At 43.6% G+C, this 18,102-nt stretch overlaps 1 protein-coding gene across 1 annotated transcript in view; it reads right to left on the reverse strand.

Moving 5' to 3' along the window:
• Window positions 1–18,102, reverse strand: part of CRTAC1 (cartilage acidic protein 1) — a 495,959-nt gene that overhangs the window by 328,450 nt on the left and 149,407 nt on the right. The window contains exon 3 of the mRNA XM_030204795.1: window positions 14,013–14,209. Within this exon, the coding sequence (XP_030060655.1) occupies window positions 14,013–14,209 (197 nt within the window). The remainder of the gene's footprint in view (window positions 1–14,012; window positions 14,210–18,102) is intronic.

Genomic DNA, 18,102 nt, shown 5'->3' on the forward strand with positions numbered 1-18,102 from the left:
ACAACGGCATACAGGACCCGAGGCAACATTGCTTTACCAAAGGAAAATCCTGCCAAACGAATCTCATTGACTTCTTTGACTGGGTGACAAAAGAAATGGATGAAGGCCGTGCGCTGGATGTAATCTACTTGGATTTCAGCAAAGCCTTTGATACAGTCCCCCACAGAAGACTCGTGAATAAGCTGAAAGGGCTGAACTAAGGACCGAAAGTGGTGAACTGGATAGAAAACTGGTTGACCGACAGGTGGCAAAGGGTGGTGGTAAATGGAATCCGCTCGGAGGAAAGGATGGTGAGCAGTGGAGTTCCTCAGGGGTTGGTGCTGGGGCCCATTTTGTTTAATATATTTGTGAGAGATATTGCTGAAGGGTTAGAAGGAAAGGTTTGCCTTTTTACGGATGACACGAAGATAGCCAATAGAGTAGATACCTTGGAGGGAGTAGAAACGATGAGAAGGGATCTCCGAAAGTTAGAAGAATGGTCAAGGGTCTGGCAGTTAAAATTTAATAGAAAATTTTAAAGAAGCCAAAGGTAATATAAAATCAAAAACAAAACTGTGTTTTTTTTAGTGTGAGAACTTATGGTGCGATAATAAATATGTATTTATAAAATTATAAATAGTGCTCAGTTTTTTTGGTGTACTACAGCGACCCGACTCAAGATATGTAAAAACACCATTCCACCATCATAGCACTCCCTGCTTCCACTCCTCTATATTATGGTATACCAAATTAAACAGTCTCAGAATAGAGTCTTCAAAAAAAGTAGCTACTTAGCTTGCATTGAATTAGGGGGAGAGCCGTCTTTACATCTTCATAGGGTGCTGCTATGCAGGAACTGATGTGAGCCCCGGATCGGTGTAAGACTTTTATACTTCAAAATCACTCTGTGACATAAGTACATAAGTACATAAGTAATGCCATACTGGGAAAAGACCAAGGGTCCATCGAGCCCAGCATCCTGTCCACGACAGCGGCCATTCAATGTCCAATGTTGAATGCCAAGAAGTGCAGAGTGATGCATTTGGGGTATAGAAACCCAAAACAGAGATACCGAATAGGAGGGGAGAGATTAGCAAGTTCGACTCAGGAGAGAGACCTTGGGGTGTTGGTGTCGGACGATATAAAGGTAAAGAAACATTGTGACAAGGCAACGGCCATGGCTAGAAGGATGCTAGGCTGCATACAGAGGGGTATAACCAGCAGAAGAAAGGAGGTGTTGATGCCCCTCTACAAGTCGTTGGTGAGGCCCCACTTGGAGTATTGTGTTCAGTTTTGGAAGCTATATCTGGCTAAAGGTGTAAAAAGCCTGGAAGCGGTGCAAAGAAAAGCTATGAAAATGGTATGGGATTTGAGTTGCAAACCGTACGAGGAGAGACTTGCTGACCTGAACATGTATACCTTGGAGGAAAGGAGAAACAGGGGTGACATGATACAGATGTTCAAATATTTGAAAGGTATTAATTCGCATATGAACCTTTTCCAGAGACGGGAAGGTGGTAGAACTAAAGGACATGAATTGAGGTTGCAGGGGGCCAGACTCAGGAGTAATGTCAGGAAGTATTTTTTCACGGAGAGGGTGGTGGATACGTGGAATGCCCTCCGTGGGAGGTGGAGATGGAAACGGTAATGGAATTCAAACATGCGTGGGATGAACACAAAGGAATCCTGTTTAGAAGGAATGGATCTATGGAATCTTAGCAGACATTGGGTGGCGATGCCGGTATTTGGAGAATAAAACCAGTGCAGAGCGGACTTCTACAGTCTGAACCCTGAGAAAGGCAGGGACAAATCAAACTAAAATATACATATAAAGTATTACATACCATGTAAAATGAGTTTATCTTGTTGGGCAGACTGAATGGACCGTTCAAGTCATTATCTGCCATCATTTACTATGTTACTATGTTTCAGTACCTGAGGTGTATAACATATGGTGCAGATGATTTATCACTCTTTAACTTGTCTATTTGGCTCAGTTGCTCCACATTGTCATCCTTGGAAACCATTTCCAGTGTAGGTAGATTTCTTACATCTTCTTCCATAACAACCAAAGCAAAGAATTAATTCAATCTCTCTGCTATGGCCTCGTCCTCCGAGTGCCCCTTTTGTTCCTTCATAGATTCCCTCACAGGCTTTCTGCTTCTGAAGATCTGAAAAAGGTGTCACTATGAGATTTTGTCTCCGAGGCAAGTTTTTCTTCATATTATCTTTTAGCCTTCATTATCAATGCTTTGCATCTAGGTTGACAGTGCATATGTTGCTTCTTATTTTCTTCATGGAGATCCTTTTTCCATTCTTTGAAGGATGATCTTTTGGCTCTAATAGCCTCTTTCACTTCACCTTTTAGCCACGCTGGCTGTCATTTGCCCTTCTTTCCACCTTTGTTAATACATAGAATACATCTTTTCTGGGCTTCCATGATGGTATTTTATACTGCTTATCCTAGAAATAAGCAGTGGATTTCTCCAAGTCCATCTTAATAATGGCTTATGAACCTTTCTTTTGGGAAATTATCCAGACCTGTTTTAAACCCTTCTAAGCTAACTACTTTTATCATGTTCTCTGACAATGAACTCCAGAGTTTAATCACACATCGAAGAAATATGTGTATCCCCTAATCCTTGTATTTTTGGGAAGAGTAAACCTTTCCACTCCGCTCAGTATTTTATAGACCTCTATCATATCTCCCCTCAGATATCTCTTGTCCAATCTGAACAGTTCTAGCCTCTTTAGCCTTTCCTCAAAGGGACATTGCCCCATCCCCTTTATCATTTTTGTCATCCTTCTCTGTCCCTTTTCTAACTCCACTATATCTTTTTTGAGATCCGGCGACCAGAATTGCACACAGTATTTGAAGTGCTGTTGCACCACAGAGCGATACGAAGGCATTATAATATTCTCATTTTTGTTTTCCATTCCTTTCCTAATAATTCCTAAGTTAGCCACCGCTGCACACTGAGCAGAGGGTTTCAAAGTATCAACAACAATGACCCCTAGGTCCTTTGCCTGGGCGGTGACTCCTAATGTGGTACCTTGCATCACGTAGCTATAGCTTGGGTTCCTCTTTCTTAAATGTATCACTTTGCACTTGCTCACGTTACATGCCATTGCCATTTGGATGCCCAGTCTCCCAGTCTTGTAAAGTCCTCTTGCAATTTTTCACAATCCTCTTGTGATTTAACAACTTTCAATAACTTTGTGTCATCAGCATTTTTAATTACTTCACGAGTTATTCCCATCTCTAGATCATTTATAAATATTTATAAATGGAAACTAACAGGGCAGAAGTAATGCATAGCTGACAGCAGAGAAGTCAGGCCCTGCACAAGAAAGAGAGTTGTATGATACCCAGCAAATAAGAAACTCACCCCTGTCCCCCAGCTGAAGATGAGCACTGCAATGTAAAATCTGGAAGTCTGGCAGCAATGAACAGGGGCGAAGTGAAGCGGTTGATTCATGTGGCTGAATTTTTAGAGCGGCATGAAGTGCCCTCAACCACTCCAACTGTGACTTCCTCGCTAGCAGAAACTCCCTTTTCAGCTGCCATTGCCTCTCTCTACTCCTACTGCGGTAAAAAAAAAAATTGATAAACATGGGGCCTCTGAGACCCAACTCCACAGCCCTGCCGGTCACACCCCCTCTGATGCATACTTTTACATCACAGGGGGCATGACCAGCAGGGCCTTGGAGGCGCACATAGGTCTTAGAGGCTCCGTGTTTATCGTTCAGCTTATTGCTGCTGCAGGGCTGGGAAAAGGAGGTGGCAGGCAACAGGTGGTAGATGGGTGAGGGGAGCAGCAACAGCTGTTCCCTTGCTTGTCTTGACCCTGCCCCTGGCAATGACTTAATCCCTCCAGCAGAGGAAGAAGATTTCAATGGCTTTCCGTGTGCCATGTGCAGGTGGGAAGCCCAACCCCAACAAAGAGACAAAGTGCAGTGGTCACAGCAAAGAACCCAACCTGCAGGCAGAGTGGGGGAAGCAGGAACGGAAGAGAGGATGGGGGCAAGAGAATGCCAGTGGAAGTGGGATAGAAACAAGGGGCGAGTGCACAGAGACCGGGATACATAATCTATTTGCCAAGAGGCAGAAACACCACCTATCACTTATGCACATCAACGTCCAGACACCATCCCCACCCCCTGCACACAAAGTCCCCCACAGACGACAGACACACCCAAACACCACTGTCCACAATTCCTTACCTACTCACCATGTATCTCCTACATGCCCCAGCACCCCCTCCACACAACCCCCAAACATCTCCACACATCTAGCTCCTTAGCCCCAACCCCATCCCCACACACATCCTAACAGATACGCACTTAAACTCTCAAGATAGAAAGAAATATACATGGGATAGGACTCACCCACACCCTTCATATAGCCCTGCCTCTCTACTGAGACACAGTTTACCATGGGGCTCATTTTCAAAGCAATTATGTAACTTTGTAAATCTAGGTGCTTTGAAAATGAGCCTCCACGTCTCTTCCACACAGCCCTCTACATGCAAATGTGTGAGTTTGCTAGTGGAGAAAGGGGAAATCCATGAGACTACCATTTTTGAATTTGGGACCGCAAAGGGACAGGACCGTCCAGGGACTGGGAGGCTGGGTGTGTGATCGGTGGTTTATGATGCTTTCTGTTTTTTTTTAGCTCTGGAGCCCATGTTAAATGCATCGTGTGTATGCACCTGCGTTATCTACCAATGTAACATAGTAACATAGTAGATGATGGCAGAAAAAGACCTGCACGGTCCATCTAGTCTGCCCAACAAGATAAACTCATATGTGCTACTTCTTGTGTATACCTTACCTTGATTTGTATCTGCCATTTTCAGGACACAGACCGTAGAAGTCTTGCCCAGAACTAGCCCCATTTTCAGGACACAGACCGTAGAAGTCTTGCCCAGAACTAGCCCCATTTTCAGGACACAGACCGTAGAAGTCTTGCCCAGAACTAGCCCCACCACCCAAACACCAGCCCCGTTTCATACCGTGTTTCATACGGTAAGTATGTGCCCTGTGTACTAACTACAGAGCCTTTACTGACCATGACCCCAACAGTTGGGGTAAGTGCAAAAATTTGCCACTCTTTGTGAACATGCGCCTAAGTTTCCATATAAATGTTTCATCATTTTCAAAGACAATGGATTTGTGTTATTTTGAGTTTGAGCTGTACAAAGCAAAGCTTTTGGAAATTAGAACATCAGCGGTTGCTGAGAAGTGGACCTGGCAATTCTTAACAAATCAACTCAAAAGAAGTGCAATGGGCATTAAGGAAGGAAACTTTATTGGAGACCCGACACAGGCCGTATTTCAGCATTACGCCTGCATCAGGGGTCGTGGAATATCAATGATCTAGCACAGACTGTGTCCTCAATTCACTCTGCACAGATGAACAAATCCAAGATGGCAATTATAAAAAGATCACATCCAAATAGCTCCTCCTTGTGTGTGATCTATGAATCTAACTCGACTGGTAAATTATCTGCTTGGGTTTGCCTTTTCATATTGGTTTTTTTTTTTTCTTTCCTTCCACCTACCCCATTTTTGGGCTTTATCCTTTTAATAGGGGATTGATTCTGTTTGTCTACTTGCCTCTGCATGGGCATTTCTTTATAAATAATTTGGCTTTTCCTTTTTAGAGATTAACTTTGTTAATTTTCAGATTTAAATAAAACATGCTTTATCTTCAAACAGCTGTGTCTCCTTTTCTATCAGAGTCTTCCCTGTTCATAACCAGGATACTGAGGACTAAACATGTTGGATTCATGAAAACCATAATAAGGTGCAACATGTTTGCAAAATTTAACCTAAGAAAATCAATATCCACTTCTATAAATCCGTGTTGGAAAGTATTCCCAAAACCATGCCTCTACATATTTCCCTGCCCGTTTATTCCAATGGATCAGGGGGAAATCTGAAGCAGATCTGAATTCTAGTATTGATTTCCTCAGATCCAAAGCAGATTTTGCTGCAAAGGCAGAAAAAAATCAAATGCAGCTAACCTGTGGAACATTTTGTAAGTTCCTCAAGTCGGGTAGTAGAAATATCTTAAAGAAATTTACGTATCCATATTTATGATTCAGCATCACTGTTTTGGCCACAGTTTCTGCACTTGGACCCCTATGCACTAATATAGAGCTTCTTTATGGCAGGAGCAGACAGGTAGAAGACTGATTGTATACCTGGGCTGAACATTTTTTGTACAGTGAAAATCACTGACATAGCAGATGATCCCAAGATCCCCTTCTACATCAGGCTGTCAATGAATCAATTGAATCACTCAACTGAAAAATTAACTTTAAAACTCAAGACATCCCTCAAACCCACAGAAGGTCACAGTGAGAGTTACAGAAAAGTTGTCACACAGCTGTCTCTAGGACCTTCTCATAGAAATATAGCAAATGATAGCAGATAAAGATCATACGGCCTATCCAGACTGCCTAGCCATTCCATCCACTATCCTACAAATACCCGCTTAAATTCCATAGTTGGGGGACACACATAGGTGACGAAATATGGGCAGGACATAGGCAGGACTCCAACTTACATATGCGGCTTCCAGAATGCTGTAAGTTATGTGCATCCCTTCCACATGTACATGCATGTGCTTAATTAATTAAGATTTTGCTCACACCTTTTTCAGTAGTAGCTCAAGGCGAGTTAAATTCAAGTACACTGGGTATTTCCCTGTCAGTCTCACAATTCTGTATGCCTAAATGTTAGGTGCTTTGATACTGGGTTACAATATCCAGTGTGGTAGCCGTGTTAGTCCACTCTTAAAGGTTATCAATAGAAATCAAACAAAATAAAACATGGAAAAGAAAATAAGATGATACCTTTTTTATTGGACATAACTTAATACATTTCTTGATTAGCTTTCGAAGGTTGCCCTTCTTCGTCAGATCGGAAATAAGCAAATGTGGTAGCAGATAGTATATATGAGAGAAACATCAAAGCATTACTTTGACAGTCTGACAGAGTGGGAGGGTGGGGGTATGCATGGGGACATCAAAGCATTTCATTGATATTCTAACAGGATGGATGTGGGTAGGTGAGAGGAGGGTGATAAACAGAGAAATAAACAGAAATACAACTTTATGGTTTATAATGGGCTAGAAAACCCAGATTCTTATTAAGTCCTGTCTGTTGGGTGTCAAAATAGTATTGTATAAATGGAACCTAGGCACCTTGGTAAAAACCCCTGTTAGCTGCCTAATCTGGGTAGAAGTGGGAGCTGGGTCTAACATGGACAAGTTGAGGGACTGACTGGCTTTTTGACAGCTAGCTCATGAGTCAGTACTGTGCAATCCTGATAGTGTGGTTGCAGTTACCGCCATCTCAAGAGGTGGTGACATATGCAACCGCACTGCTGGCAATCAGCCTTAACACTGATCTGGTTTCCCTCCCAATCCTCTGATCCCCCTAATCCAATTCCCTGTGATCTGATGCTTCACCCCCATCTGATGCCTCTATCTGATCTTCCACCTGCCCAACTGATGCTCTGATCTGATCCTCTAATGCCCCTTTCTGATCCCCCAGCCCACATAATCTGCTCCTCAAGTCCCCCCAACTGCCCCACCAAGCCCCTCTCACATAGGAAAGCCCCTCCTACCTGCCACCAACCTGACTTCCTCTCTACCCCTGAAACCCCTCAGCTCAAGGACTTACCAGAGGTCAAGCCTGGCGGTCTGGTGGCAAGGAGCACTCCTGTCCTCCTCTTCTCCCACCCCACCTGGTGCCAGGTTCAAAATGGTGTTGCTGACCTCTAGCAGTAATCTCACTGCTGGCGCTGCTCACCCTTCCTTTGCAATTCAGTGATCTTTATGAACTGCATGGGGCTCCATAGGTATAGAGGACCCGTCAATTCAAACAGAAGACCAGGGAACTGAATAAGAGGAGTGGCACCAGAAGCTAGATCAACTGCATTGTTTCCTTGCAGCCCCACCCCAGTCATCTCTCTCCTGTGGTGTTACTCAGCCTCTCACTTCTGGGCTCATGGCAATCGAACTCAGTTCCTCAGTCCTGGGGAACTGAGGAACTGAGTTCGATTCCCGTCACAGGCAGCTCCTTGTGACTCTGGGCAAGTCACTTAACCCTCCATTGCCTGCCGCATTGAGCCTGCCATGAGTGGGAAAGCGCGGGGTAAAAATGTAACAAAATAAAAAAAAACATCTTGACACTACACTAGTCTCCTCTGCATTGCAGCTGATTGTTCCTTTCAGGCACACTGCTCCCCCCCCCCCCCCCCCCCCCCCCAGTCATTTTTCTAGATACCTGGATACTCTCACAGCAAGAAGTATAAATATTTGAAGGTAAGCATTTCTCATTTATAAGGAGGTTTAACTTCTAGGAGTACCCACTAGTCACCATTCTGACTCTAAACATTTTTCATTTTTAAAGGTTATCAATAGAAATCAAACAAAATAAAACATGGAAAAGAAAATAAGACATCTTATTTTCTTTTCCATATTTTATTTTGTTTGATTTCTAACACGGCTACCACACCTCTCATTTTTAAAGCAAAGAGTTTGCATCTCAGTCATAAGACTTCTGTCAGGTAAAGAATGCAATCCATATATGCAAGCAATAAGCATGTAGTTGAAACTGGAATAAAGATTCTAACTTCTACAAATAAGCTTGCAAAGCAGTATCATTCTGTTCACCTGTCAACTGCAAGATTGCCTCCAGGGCTGGCTCTCATAAGGTGGCAGAATTTCAGGGGCAGTAACACAGCTCTCATGCAACAGGAGAGCAGCACTTCAGGCGCTGCCATATTTTGCTCCCCTCCAACAGGAAGTCTGCACTGGAGGGAGGGTGAAGCAAGGCAGTGCTTCAGTGCAGGCCTGTGCTTAAGGCCCCACGTTGCACTGAGTTCCTGAAGTCTCAGCTTAGGAGGAAACAGAGAGGCAGACAAAGCAGGGCTCAGGGAAGGGAAGAGGACAGATAAGCTGTCCATCTGTGGTCTAGGGAGAGGAAGAGGAGTAACCACTTGGGGGGGGGGGGGGGGAGCTAGGGAGGGAGAGATAGAAGGGAAAGGGAAATGGGACTTGATATACCACCTTTCTGAGGTTTTTGCAATTACATTCAAAGCGGTTTACATATATTCAGGTACTTATTTTGTACCAGGGGCAATGGAGGGTTAAGTGACTTGCCCAGAGTCACAAGGAGCTGCAGTGGGAATTGAACTCAGCTCCCCAGGATCAAAGCCCACTGCACTAATCACTAGGCTACTCTTCCACTCCGGGAAGGGAAGATGCTGTTCACCTGGTGGAGGGATGAGAGGGAATGAGGAAATGCTGGACTCTGGTGGGGTAGAAGCTGTCCCTTGCGGGGCAGGGTTTGAGCCACCCTGGGGGGTGAGAAGTGTTGGTGCATGGCTAAATGTTCACCTAGGACATCAGATATTCTTGGGCCATCCCTGGTTACCTCTCATGGTTCATTGTTACCCTTTATTGCAATCAAGAATGGTGTCATTACAAAAATAAATTATACAGAAATAGAAAAACCTGGTGGGGCAGGAGACTGGGAAATGGTGGATAAGGGGGAGGGTGCAGAACTGGGGGAGCACTCATAGGGTCAGGTAGAGTGGAGACGGTACAAGAGAGTATGGGACATCCTATAATGCCTCCTACCCCTTTACCCAGCACCTCACTCTATGTACACTCACAAAAATGCCTGCTCTTCTCATACCCATACATCCACCCACAGGCAGCCACAAGACATACACATGCAGGTCACGGAGTCGTAATAAATGCTTGAAGTTACCTTTGAGCAGGCCCTGACTCTGCCTCTGTTACCCTCATAATTTTTACAATGTCCTCAGTGCATTCAGGTATTCTATATGAAATTAAATAATTTATTTACTTTTCCAGGGAATGAATTCCTTATAGAAACATAGTACTTGCATGCAGTGGGGACACCATAAAATTGGATTTTCTTTCCTTTGATTACACAGACTGTAAAATGATGCATAAAAACTTATGCAGTCTTTAAAATTTCACAGTTCCTTCAGTTCAACAATCCCATTTCTGGTAAGTATAAAGAGAGGCAAGTAATAACTAGAGGCTGCACAATGGCAGCAGGACATCAGTAAACAGAGGGCCTACAATAACCCTGCATTTCATTATCTCCCCCCACATCCTCAGATGTCCAGTGTGGTAAAGCTGACAAAATATGTGATTTAATCTATGGAAAGCAGGCTGCACTTGCTTTTCAGAGAGCATCCCTGTTCCTCCTCTTTTCCCCCACAGAAGGCCAATGACAATTTTGGAAGAAGCTATTTTTCCAGGTAAACCCCCATTTACCGTGAAAATCTCTTTCAAAAATGTCCTCTTACTAAGAAAGGTTATGATTTTGAGACATGTGTCCCCAAATTCTATACAGGGTGCCTAAAGCTGGGTGCACAAATGTGTACTCAATTATAGAATATGTTCAGTTACACATGTAACATAATTAGCTAATTAGCACTTAATTGGAGATAAATACCAATTATTATAAGAACATAAGAATAGGCATACTGGGTCAGAACAATCCCCATTCTCATGCAGCTCTCTATATGCAAATTTATCTCAAGTATATTCTTTATCATATCTTGAAAACCCAACTGGCTATGGGGTCCTCAGGACAGGTTTGAGAGGCCCTGATGTAGAGTATTATGACAGGTACAGGTGTGATGTCATGGGGGAGGGGCTTGGGAAGTGTTATGGGTCCTTGATTACATGACAGAGTTGAAAGCTGCAAAACAAATAGTTTTTCCACTTTAATTGCACGCTTCCCTAAATGTGACTTTGCCACATGAACTTTATCCTCCCAGAATATCACTTTGTATTTGTTCTCACCGGAGCCGTCAAACGCTTTCTGGTACTATGTAAGACACATTGAGCCTACAAAATATGCGGGAAAATGTGGGATACAAATGCAACAAATAAATAAATAACAGGTACAGGACCTATCATGGTGAGAAATGGTGATTTCCCTTTAATAAAAGAAAGGGGAGGAAAACCATAACTCTCAGGAAGCCTTGCTAGAGCATAAAACTTCCAGAAAGGAGAAACTAGAAAAGTTCTGGCCTAAGATGAAAGCAGGGATGGGAGGGGTGTCCTAGAAGCGTGGGGGACAGGGAAGCCTGAATGCCTAACAGGAAGCACTGCCCATATTTGGAAAGGCTTGGAGGAGAGAGGCCCTTATCCTAATTAGAAAGGGGAGGAGACAAGCTTACTGATAGGTGGGACTTAAGTAGGGAAGGGAAGGGCCACAGCCTGCAGATGAAGCACAGCATGACCCTGAAAGCCTGGGAGTTGATTGGAGATTTTCCTTGAACTGGAAAGAACAGTTGGGGTGAATGATAGGATTTTAAAAAGTTACAGTGAGTGTTGAACTATGCAGGGTGTGGTGGTTGTTGGACTGAAACTCCTAATGCTTAATCCAGAAGGAGTCAGTCTGGTTTGGGGGCTTATTTTAAGGAAAAATAGCAAGAGAAAATCCCAGATAATATGCCAATCTTTCCAGAAGAAAGCCAATTTGCTTAAGAGGTGGAGTCTATGAAAGACTGATTTGCATAACCCAGGAATTTAAGCACTATCTTTTCTTGTGTACCTTTGCTTGAAGGAGTACCAGTTATACAGAGTAACATGTTGTCTATCCTCCAAGAAGGAGCAGTATTCAAGGGTAAGAGAGGCCATTTGAACGGTGGAAAGGAGCTTGCCATAAATGTACTAGGTGCTGAAAATACAGACTACTGTTAGTGATGAGCAGGATATGTGTAGTCTGCTTTGTTAGAAGCAAGGGCCTTTCCTCTGCATAGAAGGGCTAGTGACGAGTCCTACCCATCTTCCAGAAACTAACTTATGTTATTAACTTTAATCACATTAACTGGCTACAAATTATACAGCTTTAATTATAAAATTTGTTTCAAATCTGCAATCAGTCTATTAGAATGTCACCTAGTCTTAGTACTATTGAAAAGAGTAAATAACCCTTTTCTGTTAACTTATTCTACACCACTCATGATTTTGATATTATCAGTCTCCCCCAAGACCAAATATAAGCCTTTTGGGCTCATTTTCAAAAGAGAAGGACGCCCATCTTTTGACACAAATTGGAAGATGGGCGTCCTTCTCCCAGGGTCGTCCAAATCGGTATAATCGAAAGCCAATTTTGGACGTCCCCAATTGCTTTCTGTCATAGGGATGGCCACAGTTCAAGGAGGGTGTATCAGAGGCGTAGCGAAGGCGGGACTTGGGCGTGCCTAACACATGGACGTCCTCGACCCATAATGGAAAAAACAAAGGGCGTCCTTGATGACTTTACTTGGTCCTGCTTTTCTTACGACCAAGGCACAAAAAGGTGGCCGAAAATGACCAGATGACCACCGGAGAGGATCAGGGATAACCTCCCCTTACTCCCCCCCCAGTGGTCACTAACCCCCTCCCATCCTCAAAAAATATCTTTCAAAATATTTTTTGCCTGCCTCAGATGTCATACTCAGGTCCATCACAGCAGTATGCAGGTACCTGGAGCAGTTTTAGTGGGTGCAGTGCACTTCAGGCAGGTGGACCCAGGCCCATCCCCCTCCCTACCTGTTACGTTTGTGGAGGAAACAGCAAGCCCTCCAAAACCCACCAGAAACCCACTGTACCCAAAACTAGGTGCCCCCCCCCCCCCTTCACCCATAAGGGCTATGGTAGTGGTGTACAGTTGGGAGTAGTGGGTTTTGGGGGGGGGGGGGTTGGGGTCTCAGCAGACAAGGTAAGGGAGCTATGTTCCTGGGAGCATTTTATGAAGTCCACTGCAGTGCCCCCTAGGGTGCCCAGTTGGTGTCCTGGCATGTCAGGGGGACCAGTGCACTACAAATGCTGGCTCCTCCCATGACCAAAGGGATTGCATTTGGTCGTTTCTGAGATGAGCTTCCTTGGTTTCCATTATCGCTGAAAATCAGAAACGACCAAGTCTAGGGACAACCATCTCTAAGGGCGACCAAAAGTTCAAGATTTGGGCATCCCCGACAGTATTATCGAAACGAAAGATGGACATCCATCTTGTTTCGATAATATGGGTTTCCCCCACCCCTCCATCGGGACATTTTGCGAGGACGTCCTCAACAAAACTTGGGCGTCCCTTTTGATTATGCCCCTCTTTGCCATTCAGCCTCCTGCAATCCAATAGGGAATTATTGCAACCCTAAGCCAACATTTTTAAAATCCACTAAACAGTCCAGCAAAAATGAAGATTAAAAAAAAAACACAGAAGACTCTGCAGTCAAGTGCAGTCAAGACCTGTAGGACACAGGTAAGCATGGCTGCATTTAATTTGAATGATTAGGGGGCAGTTATATAAAGGGTACCAAAAGGCAGACACCACAAATCTGTGTGCTAATACAAGTACAAATACAAAGCATTTTTGTATTCCGCAACTACCTCTCGGTTCAATGCGGATTCCATATAAGAAGACAGGCATATCCTGGGAATTAGAGTATCCATCTACAATTCAATTCAACTTAGTAAAAACATTTAAAAAAGAAAAGCCTTTAAAAACCTTTGAAATAACACAATTCCTTAGTACCTCAACTTGATAAGGGATAGAATTCCACTGCTGTGCTGCTAAATAGGCAAATCCTATTGAAAACGGTATTCTATAATGACAACTGATTGCCCTGATTCCATTATAGAATATAGTGTAAATTGGCATTTACGCACCATCACTTAAGCCATGTGAAAGATGGGTGTAAATGTTGGCGCCTAAACGTTGGCGCTTACAAGCACAACTTACTGTATTCTATAAGCTACACACTTAAACATGCGGCCTGCACATGCCCTCTTAGAGATACACACTAAAGCCACTTAGGCACTACCTTATAGACTAGCTCCTTAGTGAAGTTACATGCCTAACTGCCGAACTGGGAACTGATTTGTGGTGCACTTTATAGAATTGGGGGGGAGGGGGGTAGAGGCTCAGTATATGAAAAGCATAAAGGTAGTGTCAATAGTATGGCCCTGAAGCCATCATACCTGAGAAGGCATTGTTGGTGTTGAGGAAATAAATCTCTTCCCTTCCATCTCCATCAACATCACAGGCAGCAACACCAATGGCATTACCCTGACGATCCCGGAGAGCATAGTATGGGGAACTCCGATCATCTATGGCAATGTTCACCAGGCACTTCTGGCTCTTGTCATATTTCAGCACTAAATTTGGCCCATTGTAGCTGCCAGGAAAAAACAGATTCATGATTACTAAAGGCACTTTTCACAGCAAGTTAAGAGAATTCAGAAACAGTGTTTAAACCTCTGACGCTGCATCACTGCTCTCCCTCTCTCCTGATGCTATTCCAGCCTTTCCATTCAGCAAAGAAGAAAGGACCTATAGAGCTATCTCAAATGTTTCTATCTAATAAGCTTTCTCTCCTCCATGCTGCAAGATGGTTTACACCATAGACGCCCAGTATAAGAGGCTAAGCTTCCCCAGCCCCAACTATCACCTGGTAGGGGATGGAGCCGAGAGTCACCCAGGAATACGTGGTTTGGTGTGGAGTATACTCAAAGCATACTATTGAGCAGGATCTTTAGGGAATCCCAATAAAGAGGTTTCAAAATGGTAAAAGAAAGTCAGGAGTGATTAACGGGAGAACAGAATAAAGGATGCAAATTATCCCCATCAACTTCAAAGCAACTTGTAGATGTTAGGAGAAAACACAATTTGAAGTGACTATATACAAATGCTAGAAGCTTAAAAAAATAAGATGGGAGAGTTGGAGTATATAGCACTAAATAAAGAGGTAGATATAACAGGCATCTCAGAGACTTGGTGGAAGGAGGACAATCAGTGGGACACTGTTTTATCAGGGTACAAATTATCATAATGATAGAGTAGATCAAATTGGAGGGGGATTGTGCTATATATTAAAGAGAGAATTGAGTCAAAAAAATAAATATTCTACATGAAACAGAGAGCAGTATGAAATCCTTCTGGATAGAAATTCCATGTGTGAAGGGAAAGAGTATACTGGTAGGGCTGTACTACTGTCTGCCAGGACAGAAAGAACAGACATATGAACAAATATTTACAGAAATTAAGAAAGCTAGCAAATTGGGCAACATTATAATAATGGGTGATTTCAATTACCCCAATATTGATTGATTAAATGCTACATCAGGGAGCACTAGGGAGGTAAAATTCTTAGATGTAATAAATTACCGCTTCTTGGAGCAACTGGTCCAAGAACCCACAAGAGTGGGAGCTATTTTAGATCAAGTTCTTAGTGGAATGGATCTGCTGGGAAACAGTGATCATAACATGATCAAATCTGACCTGATATCTGGAGTGAAGTCACAAAAGAAATCTACTGTAGCAGCATTTAATTTTCAAAAGGGTGACTATGACAAAATGAGGAAAATAGTTAAGAATATGCTTAAAGGGTCGGACGCAAAGGTTAGGACTTTAAATCAGGCGTAGAAATTGTTTAAACATATCATTGTGGAAGCCCAGACCAGATGTGTTCTACATATTAATAAAGATGGAAAGAAGAGCAAATGACAGCCAACATGGTGAAATGAAAGAGAGCATTAGAGCCAAAAGAGCATCCTTCAAAGAACGGAAAAAGGGGATCCGAATGAAGAAAATAAGAAGCAACATAAGTAGTGTCAAACTAGATATAAAGCATTGATAGAGAAAGCTAAAAGAGAATATGAAGAAAAACTTGCCATGGAGACAAAATCACCTTTGTTAGGTACATCAGAAGCAGAAAGCCTGTGAGGGAATCATGGAACAGTTAGATCATGAAGGAGCAAAAGAAGCACTCAGGGAGGACAAGGCCATAGCAGAGAGATTGAATGAATTTTTGCTACGGTCTTTACTGAAGAAGAGATCTACCAGTACTGGGAATGGGTTTCAAGTGTGATGATGCAAAGGAACTGAAAGAAATCTCGGTGAACCTGGAAGACATACTGAGCCAAACTGACAAATTAAAGCGTGAGAAATCACCTGGACTGGATGGCATACACCCCAGGGTACTTAGAGAACTCAAATATGAAATTGCTGATCTGTTATTAGTGATCTGTAACCTGTTGTCACAGTCATCATTAGTACCTGAAGATTGGAGGATGGCCAATGTAACGCTGATTTTTAAAAAGGGTTCTAAGGGTGATCCTGGAAATTACAGATCGATAAGCCTGATTTCAGTGCTGGGCAAAATAGTGGAAACTATTATAAAGAATAAAATTACGGAACAAGTAGACAAACATGGTTTAATGGGATAGAGTCAGCATGGGTTCAGCCAAGGGAAGCCTTGCCTCACCAATTTGCTTCATTTCTTTGAAGCATGAATAAACATGTAGATAAAAGTCAACCAGTTCCTCATGGGAGACTCCTGAGAAAATTAAAAAGTCACGGGATAGGAGACAATGTCCTTCTGTGGAAGAGGAATTGGTTATTGGACAGAAAACAGAGGGTAAGATTAAGTGGCCATTTTTCTCAATGGCGGAGGGTGAATAGTGGAGAGCCTCAAGGAATATGTACTGGGACCAGTGCTATTTGACATATTTATAAATGATCTGGAAAACGGAACGAAGAGTGTGGTGATTAAATTTGCAGATGACACAAAACTATTCAAAGTTGTCAAAACACATGTGGATTGTGAAAAATTGCAGAAAGTTCTTAGGAAAATGGAAGACTGGGCATCCAAATGGCAGTTGAAATTTAATGTGGACAAATGCAAAGTGATACACACACATTGGGAAGAATAATCCGAATCATAGTTACCTGATGCTAGGCTCCACCTTGGTGGTCAGCATTCAAGAAAAAGATCTAGGTGTCATTATAGACAACACTCTGAAATCTTCTGCCCAGTATGCGGCAGCAGCCAAAAAGGCAAACAGGATGCTAGGAATTATTAGGGAAGGGATGCAAAATAAGACCAAGAATATTATAATGCCACTGTATAACTCCATGGCGCAACCTCATCTTGAGTATTGTGTTCAATTCTGGTCACCATATCTCAAAAAAAGATATAGCGGAATTAGAAAAGGTTCAAAGAAGAATGACCAAACTGATAAAGGGGATGGAACTCCTCCCATATGAGGAAAGGCTAAAGCGATTAAGGCTCTTCAGCTTGGAAAAGATATGGTGGAGGGGGGGGGGGTATATAATTGAGGTCTATAAAATCCTGCGTGTTGTAGAACAGGTAGAAGTGAATCAATTTTTCACTCTTTCAAAAAGTAGAAAGACCAGGTTAAATACATGGAAATACTTTAAAGCAAATAGAAGGAAATATTTTTCACTCAAAGAATAGTTAAGCTCTGGAACTCACTGTCAGAGGATGTGATAACAGCAGTTAGCGTATCTGGGTTTAAAAAAAAGGTTTGAACAAGTTCCTGGCAGAAAAGTCCATAGTCTGTTACAGGGGCGTATCTGAGGTTCGGCGGTAGGGGGGGCAGGGGCTAGAGTGGGGGGGCACATTATAGCCCCCCCCCCCCCCCGCTGTTAACACTCCCTCCCTCCCCCGCCTACCGCCGTCACCTACCCCGAGGTCCGCTTCCTCCGGCTTTTTAAAATATTGCTTCAGCTGGCGGGGGACCCCAACCCCCCGCCAGCCCAGCCGCGATCTTTAACTTTTTCATCCTCGTCGTGCAGCGCGCTGTGAAAGCTGCATGCATCTTTAGATCCAGTTGGATGGAGTCTGTCTGACGTCGCAGCACGTTGACGTTACAACGTGCTGCGACGTCAGACTCCATCCAACTGGATCTAAAGATGCATGCAGCTTTCACAGCGCGCTGCACGACGAGGATGAAAAAGTTAAAGATCGCGGCTGGGCTGGCGGGGGGTTGGGGTCCCCCACCAGCTGAAGCAATATTTTAAAAAGCCGGAGGAAGCGGACCTCGGGGTAGGTGATGGCGGTAGGCGAGGGAGGGAGGGTTAACGGCGGTAGGGGGGTCCGGGGCAAAATCTGCGGGGGCCCAGGCCCCTGTGGCCCCACGCAGATACGCCCCTGGTCTGTTATTGAGGTGGACATGGGGGAAGTCACTGCTTGCACCAGGATTGGTAGCATGGAATGCTGCTACTAAGGGTTTCTGCCAGGTACTTGTGACCTGGATTGGCCACTGT

The sequence above is a fragment of the Microcaecilia unicolor genome, chromosome 5, assembly GCF_901765095.1.
Source record: "Microcaecilia unicolor chromosome 5, aMicUni1.1, whole genome shotgun sequence".
NCBI lineage: Eukaryota > Metazoa > Chordata > Amphibia > Gymnophiona > Siphonopidae > Microcaecilia > Microcaecilia unicolor.